Consider the following 14466-nt stretch of genomic DNA (forward strand, 5'->3'; position numbering starts at 1 on the left):
CTGAACCATCACTCCCTTTGTGGCACAACAGAGGAAAAGCTTAAAGGGAAATACTGAAAACTGCAGGATGGTCCTGCTGCTGGAGTTTCAGAAATCCCTGTTTGATATATTCTTTACTATCTCAGATATGTTACCCCAGAATCTGCTATAACCTCTCTCCAGCACTCTTTTTCTGATCTTGAAGTTGCACTCAATAATCTTAAATTGGTTTTAAATGCAGATAAATCTAAATGTATGTTTTTCTCCAGATCCAAAAATAAAGATTTGAGTAGTTGCACCATTTCTACTAAAAATTGCAGTTTTATTGAAAGAGTTATTGTTTATAAATACCTTGGTATTTATATTGATGAAAATGTATCTTTTAAATATCATATTTCAAATCTGGCAAGTAAACTGAGGCAAAAGATTGGCTTTTTCTACAGGAATAAATCCTGTTTCCCCTTGCATTGCAGAAAAACCCTTATTGAGGCAACTTTTTTTTATCAGTTTTAGATTATGGTGACATACTGTACAGACATGGCTCGGCTACAACGCTAAAGCCCCTTGATTCTGTTTATCACTCTGCACTTTCTGTACAGTAAGGTTGGATGGTCCTCCCTCTCTGAGAGTCCAGATTTTCACTTTTATTTATTTATCTATAAAGCTATTATTGGCTTGCTGCCGACATATGTTTCCTCCCTCCTTGCTTGGCTTGCTAGTTTACACGACACTCGATCCAATGACTGGCTTATATTACAAGTCCCCGAGTCTTTACTGAGCTTGGTAGATCTGCTTTTAGCTTTTCTGCACCTTCCACCTGGAACTCATTACAAAACACTAAAAATTAATTCACTAGCGTCTTTTGGTCATTTTAAATCCCTGATCTTAAATCTTTTAAGCACTGCTTGTATCCGTTTTAATTGATTTTATTTTTACATTATTAATTGTAACTTCATATTTGTTTAATTGACTGCTCTTTTGTTGTTCTATTTTTGTCTCTGTCTTTTGTTTTTACTTTTGTATTGCTCAACGTCATTGTAAATGAGGGCTCGTCTCAATGATTTTCGAGTTTAAATAAAGATATATAATGTTTTATTTCAAGTTTTAGCAGTCAATTGTTGAAAAAGGAGGGAAAGCCCACTCCCTACTTCAGTTCTTCTAAGAAACTGTGAAAATGGCTCTTTTAACGAATTAAATTAATGTTTTAAAGATTCTTTAATTTCTAAGAGATACTTTAATCTAAATTTGGGGAGTATTGTGTGTTTTTTTTTATTGGACCTGGTTTAAGGTGCTCGAAAATATAAATATAATCTCAGAAAATCAGAATATTGTGATAAAGTTCTTTATTTTCTGTAATGCAATTAAAAACACAAACATGTCTTAAATTCTGGATTCATTACAAATCAACTGAAATAATGCAAGCCTTTTATTATTTTAATATTGCTGATCATGGCTTACAGTTTAAGATAAAGATTCCCAGAATATTCAAATTTTTTGAGATAGGATATTTGAGTTTTCTTAAACTGTAAGCCATGATCAGCAATATTAAAATAATAAAAGGCTTGCAATATTTCAGTTGATTTGTAATGAATCCAGAATGTATGACATTTTTGCATTACAGAAAATAAAGGACTTTATCACAATATTCAAATTTTCTGAGACAGTCCTGTAATATATATAAATACTGCAGAATTAATTTTCTGCAACAGCCGTTCAAGCTGCTGTAGTTTAAGGATTCACGGTTTCTTTTTTTTCTCAACGTGACTTGTGTTGGACTTTGTTTATTCATGTGGATGTGGCCATAGACATCATAAAGATTAGAACATGTTCTATATGATGTCTATGGATGTGATGCCACAAAAAAAAAGAGTCAAAGCGAAAGTGAAAACTGAAACTAAAACGGGTATAAATCCTGATCCAGTGCGTTTGCAGGACAGAGCAGGAAACTGCAGAGAGCTTTTCCACTTCAGCTGACGGAGCATCACCAGAGGAAACCAGAACAATGAGTAAGTGCTGTTAAATTTTGTCTCTTTCATTAATCAATGACTACAGAATTTCTTATTTCAACCCAAGTGGGTTATAGTTTATTATATCTTCAGCACATTACAGACCAACCTGTTCGGGGTGCATCACTCAAAACTGTCCGTGTAGCAACTCTCCTGCAACGTAAAACAATAGTTCCTAGTGAACATATATGTAAACAATAGCTCTTATTGTTACATCCTTTCTCTTTTCTGAGAGTTTTCTCTTTTCATATCGGTTACGATAAACAAAATTCTAATTGAAATAATCTCTCTGAAATAATAAACAAAGCAGCTATAATAACCAAAAAATGTTCATCTTTGTATTCTACTGTAAACAAAAGGTATTATAATTCCTTTTTAAGCTAGTCTGACTTTATACAGCTCACCATACAGTATTTCACAAACATTGGCTACGTAAATATTTCTTGAAAATTGTACTTAACCATTTGAGTATGAACGTACATCAACATTTCAGAAAACCTCCTTTTTTTTCAGTTTAAACTTTTCCACGTTTAGTTTTATGTCCTTGTGTCTGCATCGGTCCAGAAAAAGTCTCAGCTTTTCATCAGGATCCCGCTCAGCTGCCTCTTGCTCAGTGGCGGCTGGTGATAAAACATTTTAGGGGGGGCGCACTGGCGAGTGGGGATTACAACACAACTATAAACTCTACTTTTAGAGTTCTCTTCTAATTTTTAGGTCTGGTTGGTCCGGTCCAAGCTCCTTAATCAGCTTCTTTTCCTCCAGCGAACGCCTCGTGAAATGAATGAAACAACCGAATTTAGTTTTTCTGCTGCCATTGTCTCCTGTCTTGTCGTTGTGGTGGGATGGAATGTGGGGATATATGAAAAATGTCCAACTTTACAGCAGAAATAATCATATTCACAGCCTGGCTCATAAAACGATGTTGGTTTCCATTGTTAAATTTCATAAGAATGTCTTTCGGAGCACTCTGATTTGTAAAAATTGAATGTGATCACGAGTGGGGGGGTAGGGGTGGTAAAAATCCCTTTAAGAGGATCTGTAGTGATGGACTGTTAGCTGTTCGTCCAATGTCCACTTCTCCTTTTACAGTCTAATGGAAAAATCCGGAGGCATATAATAAATCACTGTGCTGATGTTTGTGTGTAATCACCTGAACTTTTGCAGGTTACGGAGACATCGGGAGGGTTGAAACCTCTGGAGCTTCATGGGAAACGTCTCAGCAGGACAGACTCAGTGTTACAGGTAAACAGCTGAGTCCAGCGGTGCTCGAGACCTGCAGAAAGATATTTTCATCTCCAGTGTTTTGATATAAACACACTGTCGCTCTGATTTATTCTTTTACCTCAGGAGTGGCTGCATCACACCAAATGGCCCAGATTGACGTTGGTAGAATGGCGACATACAAAACAATGATCCAACGCGTGGGAAGCAGATTTGGAATCGATCCAGCCCTTATCGCTGGCATCATCTCCAGAGAGTCCAGGGCCGGAAATGCTCTGCAGAACGGCTGGGGGGACCATGGAAATGCCTGGGGGCTGATGCAGGTTTCGACATACATTGTCTATCTCGTATCTGGGCATGCACAAACAATTAGTTAAAAAGCCTAGTCTGGATTCAGACCTACGTGCAACTGTCTCATTTTCATCGTCTTCTCCTTCAACCTATGAAAAGGCGCCTTTATGTCACATGATTCATCAGCGTAGCAAGCCCTTCGGCACTGCAGGAGTGTTGCCAATTTAGCAACTCTCACGCTATATATTTAGTGAATTTTCAAACCTCTCTACTGACAAATTTAGTCACTTCTTCAGGTCATTTGGAGAGTCTAAAGCACATATCTTTTAATTTGTTTCTCAGTGAGCAGCCGGTGCTACCGTGGGCCGCTCCAAAACAACAACATCTTTAACTTTTGACAAATTAGAGCGATTGCTGCTACCGCTGTTGATAAAATAGTCAACAGAGCATGAAGGCAGCGTTCAAATGATTGTTTAGATACTTTCAATCGGAGCCATTTCCATTACAGGTTTTTCTTTGCGATATTTGTAGATCCTCCCACAGCAGTACACCGACATCCGTATTCACCGTCTGTTTGCTCCGTCTCTGCAGGTTGACAAGAGGCACCACGCCATACAGGGGGACTGGAACAGTGAGGAGCATCTCTCCCAAGGCACAGATATCCTTGTTTATTTCATCAAACGCATCCAGAACAAATTCCCCTCTTGGACCAGGGAGCAGCAGCTGAAAGGTTTGTTTCAGTGAATTGGTGAACTTGCACGGAGACAAGATCGGTTTCCTTAGCTGCATCTTTAATCTTGTCTTGGCAGGAGGGATAGCGGCCTACAACATGGGGGATGGAAGCGTCCACTCCTACCAAGATGTGGATGCCCAAACAACAGGTCGAGACTACTCCAACGATGTTGCTGCCAGGGCTCAGTGGTACAAAAGAAATGGATATTAACACCTGGAAGTAGGGATGGGAATTGACACGATTTTTACGATTCCAATTCCATTTTCGATTCTGCTTACCAATTCGGTTCTTTAACAATTCCCTTATCGCTTCCCATTTGGAAAAAAAGGACAACAATGAGGCAAATGGCGCTAATATGATGGGGAGTGTTCACTAGTTAATTAGTTACCTGCAGTATTATTAGCCAACGAAATGCTAACGTTGCTGACACTGCTGGAAAACGCAACATTCCTTCCCATCCCTACGTGGAAGTGATAAAAATGTAAAGATGGGAATGAAAAAGAAACCATTTGTGTACCGTTTGGTGATAAATAAATTACATTCCAAGCATGCTTAGAAATTGTGCTTCTATTTATTGCTTTTTTTGATGTTTATAATTTATTCCACAAAATATTTATGTGTTCATTTTTAATCTCAAGTCTTATTTACAATCAAACCGGTCGACTAATTGAAATACAATCAAGTACTATAGTCCAGAACGTATCAAGTGTGTAGGTACTATCCATACAGTATATCCTCTAAATGACCACCCGTGTTGGAGTTTTACATGGTCACAGATTTTTCTGAGTAAAGTGTGTAACTGATAAAACTCTCCTAGTGTCACCGCTGTTATTAACCAGCTGCACTGGGTGTGGTCGTCAGTGTTAGAGACCACGTGATTTACTTATTTAACTGCAATGTTTGAACTCAGAGCCTCCCTGTGCTTTTACAGGCAGTCAGGTCTTTTTCTTGTAAGTCACATGGTTTTACTGAAGTTTAGTTTCCATATCTGAGCAGCTGTGGAGTCTGAGAAGAATCCCACATGAAAAGTACAACTCTGCTCCTTTTTTACTTTTATTGGACTCTATGTGAAAAGTTAAAGTCATAACTGAATAATAACTAATAGAGTGTGTTCAGGTTCTTTCCATCGGCCTACATAGCGCAGCTTAGTTAATTTTTCACTTCAGAGCAAGTGAAGCCTATCTGTAATCACTGGAGCTAATAAATGTTGAGCAACTGTAACTTTTAATGAAGATGGATGGCTTGAAAATGAGAAATAAGGTTCATAAACGGGAATAAAAAGGACATTACAAACATTTCAAAAAAAAAGAAAAAAAGAAACGAATGAGAAAAATGCCCTTTGATGTCTTTTTAAGCTGACTCTTCCTGAGCACGCTAATGTGAACCTGGGCAGAACAAGACACCACCGGGACCCAATGATTGGCTGACCGACTGCGCCCATGGGATCCCTCAGGGCTCCATATGAGAGTCCTGGGTTTTCCTGAGTTGTCAAAGCTGGTTACTTCATTAAATCTGGGTCCTTGTGGCGGTTTGTGAAAGGGTCTTTATGGTCAATAAAAGTGCCGTATTTTCTGCACAAAAAGGCCCTTAAAAATCCTTAATTTTTCTCAAAAATCGGCAGTACGCCTTGTAATCAGGTGCGCCATTTCTATTAATGTCGTTGTGTTTACAGACCTCGAACCAGTTTTTTGTGGTACACTGCACTTAAGAATCTGTCAACATGTTTTAGTGACTTTGGTAGCGAAGAAGCCGCTCCGCTTGATTGATGGTCGGACCGTTCAGACACATTAAAGTCGGTACTTGGTTGGATACGGGTTGCAATGTCAGACAACATAAAATAAGCTTCATCTTCCGGCTCTCGGTGAAGGCGGACGCTTTTCTGCTCCCGCTCCCTCCCTATCTGCCCTGCTGCTTTTTGTCTTGTCACTCTTTGGAGCCTCTCTTTTCACATCCTCCGAAATTTCTATTTATAAAGGGAAAGAAGGAAAAAAAACGGAAAAAAAAACGCCCATAGCGTGAGGCCCTTGGGGCGCGGGGCCCCGTGCGGCCGCACGGTTCGCACACCCCTTGCGGCGGCCCTGTGCGTAGCGTAATAACCCATCTGTTCACCAAGGAACGCTGACCGGCCAGATCAAACCACCTTTTTCTTCAACTACAAAGATGCACGTAAGAGTCTGTTTTGTCTCTGGGCAGACAAACATAGTTAACAAATTTAACTATCCTAGTTTTGCGTTGTGAGCCGCTGATCCCGTCACAACTGTGTTTATTAGTTTAAGTGTGTTTGTTCATTTTATCATTTGTCTATTGTTGCATCCATGTTGCTGGATCTAGATGACATGCTCTTCCACAACAGAAAACAAAGCTCTTCCTCATTTCCCAGTCTAATGACCAGAGAAAAGATGTGGAGTTAGTTTCACATTGGTGCGTCTCTGTGTAGGAAACATCAGAAGAACTTGGTTTTCCGGTAGTGAGAAGTTATTCTCGTGTCTTTGGTTTTACTTTTCTCCTCTCATCCTCTCCTTCTAACCCCCCCCCCCCCCCCCACACACACACACACACACACACACACACACAGACACACACACACACACACTCTTATCTTGGTCATAAAACCTCAGAGTTTGCTTTTCACTGGATGAGACGAAATCTCGTCTTTTTGAATCACGAAAGACTCAGGCCGTTTCCGAACTTGCATACTGTACTGCTAGTATGTACTGATTTTGCCAATATGTAGTATGAAGTATGTGAACAAAAGCAAAATCTGCAGTATGCGAAAAATACCCAGATGTTTTACTGATTTGGAAAAAATCCGCAGCATGCATCAGACCAGTCTACCTCGCCTATTATATCCCAGAATGCAATGCGCCCTTGACCAGACAGCGCATTTTTTTTTTACAAGCTTTATTGAGAAAACACAAGTGCAATACAAAACAGTGGCGATAAGACAGCACAATTGTGTGATGGCAGAAAGGACTAGTTGCTCCGTGGAGAGGGAGAAGGAGGAATACAAAGCGATAATGTAACGTTAAGTCGGCTAAAGTAACGTTACCGATAGCGAGCTGTCAAGAAGAAAACAACATATAACTTGAAATCTATTTGTTGTTATTAGAGACAGAGCAGACAACGAGGCGCTGATTATGTGGCGATCCGAGGAAGCCTCTTCAATGGGCGGCCAAATGCTGCCCAAAAAGGATTGAAGTTAGGTTTTTAATAGTATGTTAGGTTTTTGTTAGTTATCTTAGCATGCTTGCTAGGTAAATAAAAGTGATTTAAGTGTTTTGACAACGTTATATATTGGGAGTTCGTTGTATTTTCATGAAATAACTACTTTTCATTGCTGTGTTTTGACAGAGAATTTGTCCGGGAGCTGAAATAAATAGGGAGAGGGAGCGACTCGACAGAGAGGAGAAGAACTTTGTTAATAATAAAATAAAATGAAATTCAATTGACTGATATGTTAATTTTAATACATTCATTAAAATTGTGACTGCTCTGATGTACAGACAGTGCAGCAGCGCTGCTTATGGGGCTCCAGTATCAATAATCTAATCTATCATCTACATATATACATATACATATACATATACATATATATATATATATATATATATGTATATATATATACATATACATATACATATATATATATATATATATATGTATATATATATATATATATATATATATATATATATATATATATATATATATATATATATATATATATACATATATTTAGCGAGAATTGATCAAAATATTTGTATTTTGCTCCTAATTGACCGTTTTGGTCATTTCGGTCATTCTTACACCATCTTGGTTTATTTCATTGTGTTTACCTTGAATTTCTATGTTGTTAGATTGTATGCCGTGTATTGTCTATTTGATCAACAATTGTCATTTCCTTCTCATTTGTAAAAACCATAAACTTCATCCCGACCTAAACGGCTATGCTGCTTGTGTGAAACAGCCCTCTGCTCTAATAGTTCATGAAATCAAACCCCAAAAGACATCAATCCATTTGCAAAGCAGTGTTCAATGACCGCAGAGAACATCATATATTTGACTGCTTGCAGGAAACATTTTTTATTTTATTTACACTGTTCATGACACTCTAAATACAGTCTTTTTTTTGAAGGCAACTTTTGTCCTTTCTGGCTCGCCATTCACACAAATGAGCTTATCTAGTAGCAACAGGACAGGAAACGGGCGTTTCCACAATGAAAGTTAAAAACAACGGGGGTGGGTTTGCAGTATCAGGACGAGGCTGTCAAGAGCGTCTCTGCTTCAACTTCACGGGAAGATCTGAGGAAACGCCAGAGAAAAGAGGAAAAACTAGTAAGTGCTTATACTTTTTATACTTTCTCTAAACCAAATTGTCTCTACCTCTTCCATGTTTTTTCTTCTTTCACTTTACCAGTCTGAGGAGAGTTTCTGAGGAGTCTCTAGGACAAGAACATTTTTTTCAAGTCTATTGTCACCTCTTTTTGGTTCCACCACCAGTTCTACCGCCAAGGAGTCTAAACCTGTTTATGGTAATCACAAATATCACTAACCGTTATTCTTATTATATACATATACGTTATATATAATCCTTTATTTATATATATATATATACATATATATATATATATATATATATATATATATATATATATATATATATATATATATATATATATATGTATATATATATATATATATATATATATATACATATATATATATATACATATTTTTATATATATATATACATACATATATACATACATATATATATATATATATATATATATATATATATATATATATATATATATATATATATATGTATATATATATATTTTTTTTTATATATATATATATATATATATATATATATACATATTTTTTATATATATTATATATATTATATACATATTTTTATATATATATATTTTATGTTTTTAATACTGTTAACAACATGAGAAAGGGCAAATATGCTGCTTTATGCCAATGTTTATCCAATTTTCCACAAAAAAAGCTTTTGACCTGAATGTAATATTCCTTCATGAATACAAACACAATGTAGTCCCAACTTTACACTTGTAAAGACGAACTTAAGATTCCTTCATTTTTTAAGCAGCTCAAAGTAAAACAATGAACCATATGCATCACAAACATTATACAAGAAGTGCATTGGTCAGTTACATTTTCCTTAACCTCATATGGAGGAAAATAAAAGTATATATATATATATAAATATATATATATATATATATATATATATATATATATATATATATATATATATATATATAATCTATCTATTATCTAACAGTTGCAGCTTTGTTTTGTTTGTAGTTTGTAGTTTTGTCTGAATATAAAGTAGAGTTTCATGTTTTTTTACTAGATAGATAGTTAGATGAATAAAGTTCTATCTATCTATCCATCTACTAAAAACATGAAGCTTCACTTTATATTCAGACAAACTAATGTGACAGCTACAACTGTTAGATTTCATCTTTTAAACCAACATTTATCTTCCTAAATGATTTATTTCAGCCAGCGGTAATTCTCCACAGAGCTGCTGCTCCCCGGGGCCGGCGGCTCTTCTCATCCCGGAAAACATTGGATCAAATTTCTTAACAGGCGTTATTTGGATAAACTGAGCCCAGGTTGGGGATCTTAACGGTTATTTTTACGCCTGAAAAAATAGTAAAACTTAATAAAGTAGCATATTAACAGCGCTACAGCGGAAATTAAAACAGCTTTTAGCTTGCTTTTAGCTTTCGGCTTTCGCTGTCGTTTTGGTGCGAAATGCATTCTGGGATACTTGGCTGCTACTGCTGTGTAAACGGTTGGTGAAATGCATTCTGGGATAATTGGCTGCTACTGCTGTGTGAACGGTCTGCTGGAGTGGCGTACTGACTTTTTTTCTTATTGGACCTGGTTTAAGGTGCTCGAAAATACTGCAGAATTAAGCTTCTGCAACAGCCATTCAAGCAGCTTTAGTTTAAGATTCATGGGTTTCCTGTAAATCAACTGTTTTTTTTTTCTCCACGCTCTTCGCAGGACAGAGCAGGAAGCAGAGAGCTTCTCCACTTCAGCTGACAAGAAGCATCACCAGAGGAAACCAGAACAATGAGTAAGTACGGATGCTAAACTTCTCTGTGAAAAAACGTCTTAACTGCCGGAGAAAAGAAAACAAACCAAACGACACTGAAGTTGTATAGTTTTTACAGTTGTGTAACGCTGACAACAACGTGATGGAATGGGATGTGAGGATATATGTAAAATGTCCAACTTTACAGCAGAAATAATCATATTCACAGCCTGGCTCATAAAACGATGTTGGTTTCCATTGTTACATTTCATAAGAATGTCTTTGGGAGCACTCTGTTTTGTAAAAATTGATTGTGATCACGAGTGGGGGGGTAGGGGTGGTAAAAATCCCTTTAAGAGGATCTGTAGTGATGGACTGTTAGCTGTTCGTCCAATGTCCACTTCTCCTTTTACAGTCTAATGGAAAAATCCGGAGGCATATAATAAATCACTGTGCTGATGTTTGTGTGTAATCACTTTAACTTTTGCAGGTTACAGAGACATCGGGTGGGTTAGACGCTATGAAGGTAAGTCGGAAACGTCGGGGATTCAGGTAAACAGCTGAGTCCAGCGGTGCTCGAGACCTGCAGAAAGATATTTTCATCTCCAGTGTTTCGGTATAAACACACTGTCACTCTGATTTATTCTTTTCCCTCAGGAGGTGCGTCACACCAAATGGCCCAGTATGATTCTGGTAGTATGGAGCAATACAAACCAATGATCCAACGCGTGGGAAACAGTAATGGAGTCGATCCAGCTCTTATCGCTGGCATCATCTCCAGAGAGTCCAGTGCCGGAGTAACTCTGCAGAATGGCTGGGGGGACCATGGAAAAGCCTGGGGGCTGATGCAGGTTTTGACATACATTGTTTATCTCATATCTGGGCATGCACAAACAATTAGTTAAAAACCCTAGTCTGGATTCAGACCTACGTGCAACTGTCTCATTTTCATCGTCTTCTTCTTCAACCTATGAAAAGGCGCCTTTATGTCACGTGATTCATTACCGTAGCAAGCCCTTCGGCGCTGCAGGACTGTTGCCAATTTAGCAACTTTCACGCTATATATTTAGTGAATTTTCAAACCTCTCTAGTGACAAATTTAGCCACTTCTTCAGGTCATATTGGAGAATCTAAAGTGTAAGCACGTATCTTTTTAGGTCTCAGTGAGCAGCCAGTGCTACCGTGGGCAGCGTTCAAATGATTGTTTAGATATTTTCAATCTGAGCCGTTTTCATTATAGTTTTTTATTTGCGATATTTGGGTGCTGGAGAATCACAATCTTAATTCTAAGCAAAAACATCTTGATCTTTATTTTTCCCAGAATGGTGCAACGCCACTCTTGTCCTATTTGTAGATCCTCCCACAGCAGTACACCGACATCAGTATTCACCTGATGTTTGCTCCGTCTCTGTAGGTTGACGTGCATCCACAAGGAGGTAACCACACCAGACGGGGGGACTGGAACAGTGAGGAGCATCTCAACCAAGCCACAGGAATCCTTGTTGATTCCATGAAATCCATCCAGCAGAAATTCCCCACTTGGGACAGGGAGCTGCAGCTGAGAGGTTTGTTTCGGTGAATAGGTGAACTTGCACGGAGACAAGATCGGTTTCCTCAGCTGCATCTTTAATCTTGTCTTGGCAGGAGGGTTAGTGGCCTACAACAAGGGGCCTGATAAGGTCACATCAGAGATCAAAGATGACGTGGATGCCCCATCAACACATGGAAACTACTCCAAAGATGTTGTTGCCAGGGCTCAGTGGTACAAAAGAAATGTATATAAAGGGATAAAAAAGTAAAGATGGGAATGAAAAAGAAACCATTTGTGTACCGTAAAGTTGGTGATGAATAAATTACATTCCAAGCAAGCTTAGAAATTGTGCTTCTATTTATTGCTTTTTTTGATGTTTATAATTTTTTCCACAAAATATTTATGTGTGCATTTTTAATCTCAAGTCTTATTTACAATCAAACCGGTCGACTAATTGAAATACAATCAAGTACTATAGTCCAGAACGTATCAAGTGTGTAGATACTATGCATACAGTATATACTCTAAATGACCACCCGTGTTGGAGTTTTACATGGTCACAGATTTTGCTGAGTAAAGTGTGTAACTGATAAAACTCTCCTCCTGCCCCCTGTTATTAACCAGCTGCACTGGGTGTGGTCGTCAGTGTTAGAGACCACGTGATTTACTTATTTAACTGCAATGTTTGAACTCTGAGCCTCCCTGTGCTTGTTACAGGCAGTCAGGTCTTTTTCTTATAAGTCACATGGTTTTACTGAAGTTTAGTTTCCACATCTGAGCAGCTGTGGAGTCTGAGAAGAATCCCACATGAAAAGTACAACTCTGCTCCTTTTTTACTTTTATTGGACTCTATGTGAAAAGTTAAAGTCATAACTGATTAATTAATAGAGTGAATTAAACTAAAACAGATACATTGTTTGGTTGGGTTAGTAAGAAAAGTCATCAGAGATGCACAAAGAACTGAATATTTGCTCTTTAAACTGCACTTAAACACACGTGTAGAGATTTAGGATATTTTAAATATGAAGCAGCTTCGTTTCGAGGTTAAAACGTCTGAGAAACATTCCTGTCTTACTCAGTGATGAAAAAAATGAATGTTTTAGTAGCTCTGGTCAAACTGCATAAGCAAATAAAAGCAGAATTATTTCTGATTAATTTGCAGAAAAACAAAAATCAGAATCATTGATTTTCAAAATAAGAAAGAAATACATCCACATCAAGGATTTACATCAACTTTTAGACAGAGAAGTTGAGATAAGTTTTTGTACCATTTAAGTCACATTTAGCTGTTTTCCAATGTACAAATGACAATTAATAAAATTTCCAAACCTGAAATAAAGTTTTATTCTTGGTTTGATTCAGGAGTGACTTGGTAGGGACGACAGCGTGAACCTGACACGCTCCTTGTTTACATGATCACACATCCTTCATGTGTTAAGCTTAATAACAATATAACCAGTTGAGTTGTAGGTAAACTTAGCTTTTAAGAAGTTAGGAGTGGATGATACTTCACATCTGCTAAATACAAAATAATCCCTTAATGAACGTAAACTAGAATGTGCCATTATTTATTAGGGAATTCCTGGATTTGGAAAATACTAGCAGCAAAGGGTGGAGGGTGAGTCCTGCCAAACATAAACCATCTACCGCTTTGAGTCTCATGCAGAACTAACATCCGTTGCAGTTCCTTCAGTCAATCAATCAATAACTTTATTTGTCCCCAATGGGGCACATATACACATAGTAAAAAAAGGACAACGAGTTTAAATCTAAAAATCCAATCCAAGCCCCACAACAGCTACCTTTTCCTCATTGAATTGAGAAGGGAGATGGCAGAAGGTACAAAAGAATGTTTATATCTATTAGTTTTGAGAAGTTGTCACCGGCCCTCTTCATAATTTTTATGGACAGGATTTCTAGGCGCAGCCAGGGACCGGAGGGGTTCCGGTTTTGGAACCTCAGGATTTCATCTCTGCCTTTTGCAGATGATGTTGTCCTGTTGGCTTCATCGGACCGGGACCTTCAGCATGTGCTGGGGCGGTTTGCGGCCGAGTGCGACGCGGCAGGGATGAGAATCAGCACCTCCAAAACCGAGGCCATGGTTCTCCATCGGGAAAGGGTGGCATGCCTTCTCCGGGTGGGTGGAGAAGTCCTGCCTCAGGTGGAGGAGTTCAAGTATCTCGGGGTCTTGTTCACGAGTGAGGGAACGATGGAGCGTGAGATTGACAGACGGATCGGTGCAGCGTCCGCAGTAATGCGGTCGATGTACCGGACCGTCATGGTGAACAAGGAGCTGAGTCGAAAGGCGAAGCTCTCGATTTACCGGTCAATCTACGCACCTACCCTCACCTATGGTCATGAACTTTGGGTAGTGACCGAAAGGACAAGATCGCGGATACAAGCGGCCGAGATGAGTTTCCTCCGCAGGGTGGCTGGACGCTCCCTTAGAGATGAGTTTCCTCAGCAGGGTGGCTGGACGCTCCCTTACAGATAGGGTGAGGAGCTCGGTCATCCGGGAGGAGCTCGGAGTCGAGCCGCTGCTCCTTCACATTGAGAGGAGTCAGCTGAGGTGGCTTGGGCATCTGTACCGGATGCCTCCTGGACGCCTCTCTAGGGAGGTGTT

At 38.6% G+C, this 14466-nt stretch overlaps 2 protein-coding genes across 3 annotated transcripts; both read left to right on the forward strand.

The window, feature by feature from the left end:
• The first annotated feature begins 1854 nt into the window (after positions 1 to 1854).
• LOC133450523 (lysozyme g-like) lies at positions 1855 to 4789 on the forward strand. The gene is made up of 5 exons (XM_061729210.1): positions 1855 to 1985; positions 3150 to 3227; positions 3333 to 3529; positions 4089 to 4227; positions 4307 to 4789. Exons 1-5 carry the CDS (start codon positions 1982 to 1984, stop codon positions 4438 to 4440), a joined length of 552 nt encoding a protein of 183 aa, XP_061585194.1. The 5' UTR covers positions 1855 to 1981; the 3' UTR covers positions 4441 to 4789.
• Positions 4790 to 8447: 3658 nt separating this feature from the next.
• LOC133450532 (lysozyme g-like) lies at positions 8448 to 12189 on the forward strand. 2 transcript variants are annotated; one of them, XM_061729232.1, is made up of 7 exons: positions 8454 to 8565; positions 8648 to 8762; positions 10282 to 10354; positions 10803 to 10838; positions 10970 to 11163; positions 11727 to 11877; positions 11957 to 12189. In XM_061729232.1, exons 3-7 carry the CDS (start codon positions 10351 to 10353, stop codon positions 12109 to 12111), a joined length of 540 nt encoding a protein of 179 aa, XP_061585216.1. In that variant the 5' UTR covers positions 8454 to 8565; positions 8648 to 8762; positions 10282 to 10350; the 3' UTR covers positions 12112 to 12189. The 2 variants fall into 2 exon arrangements, with proteins under 2 accessions (XP_061585207.1, XP_061585216.1); XM_061729223.1 differs by lacking the exon at positions 8648 to 8762 and having other exon boundaries at positions 8448 to 8565.
• The last annotated feature ends 2277 nt before the right edge of the window (positions 12190 to 14466 follow it).

This window comes from Cololabis saira, chromosome 1 (genome assembly GCF_033807715.1).
Source record: "Cololabis saira isolate AMF1-May2022 chromosome 1, fColSai1.1, whole genome shotgun sequence".
NCBI lineage: Eukaryota > Metazoa > Chordata > Actinopteri > Beloniformes > Belonidae > Cololabis > Cololabis saira.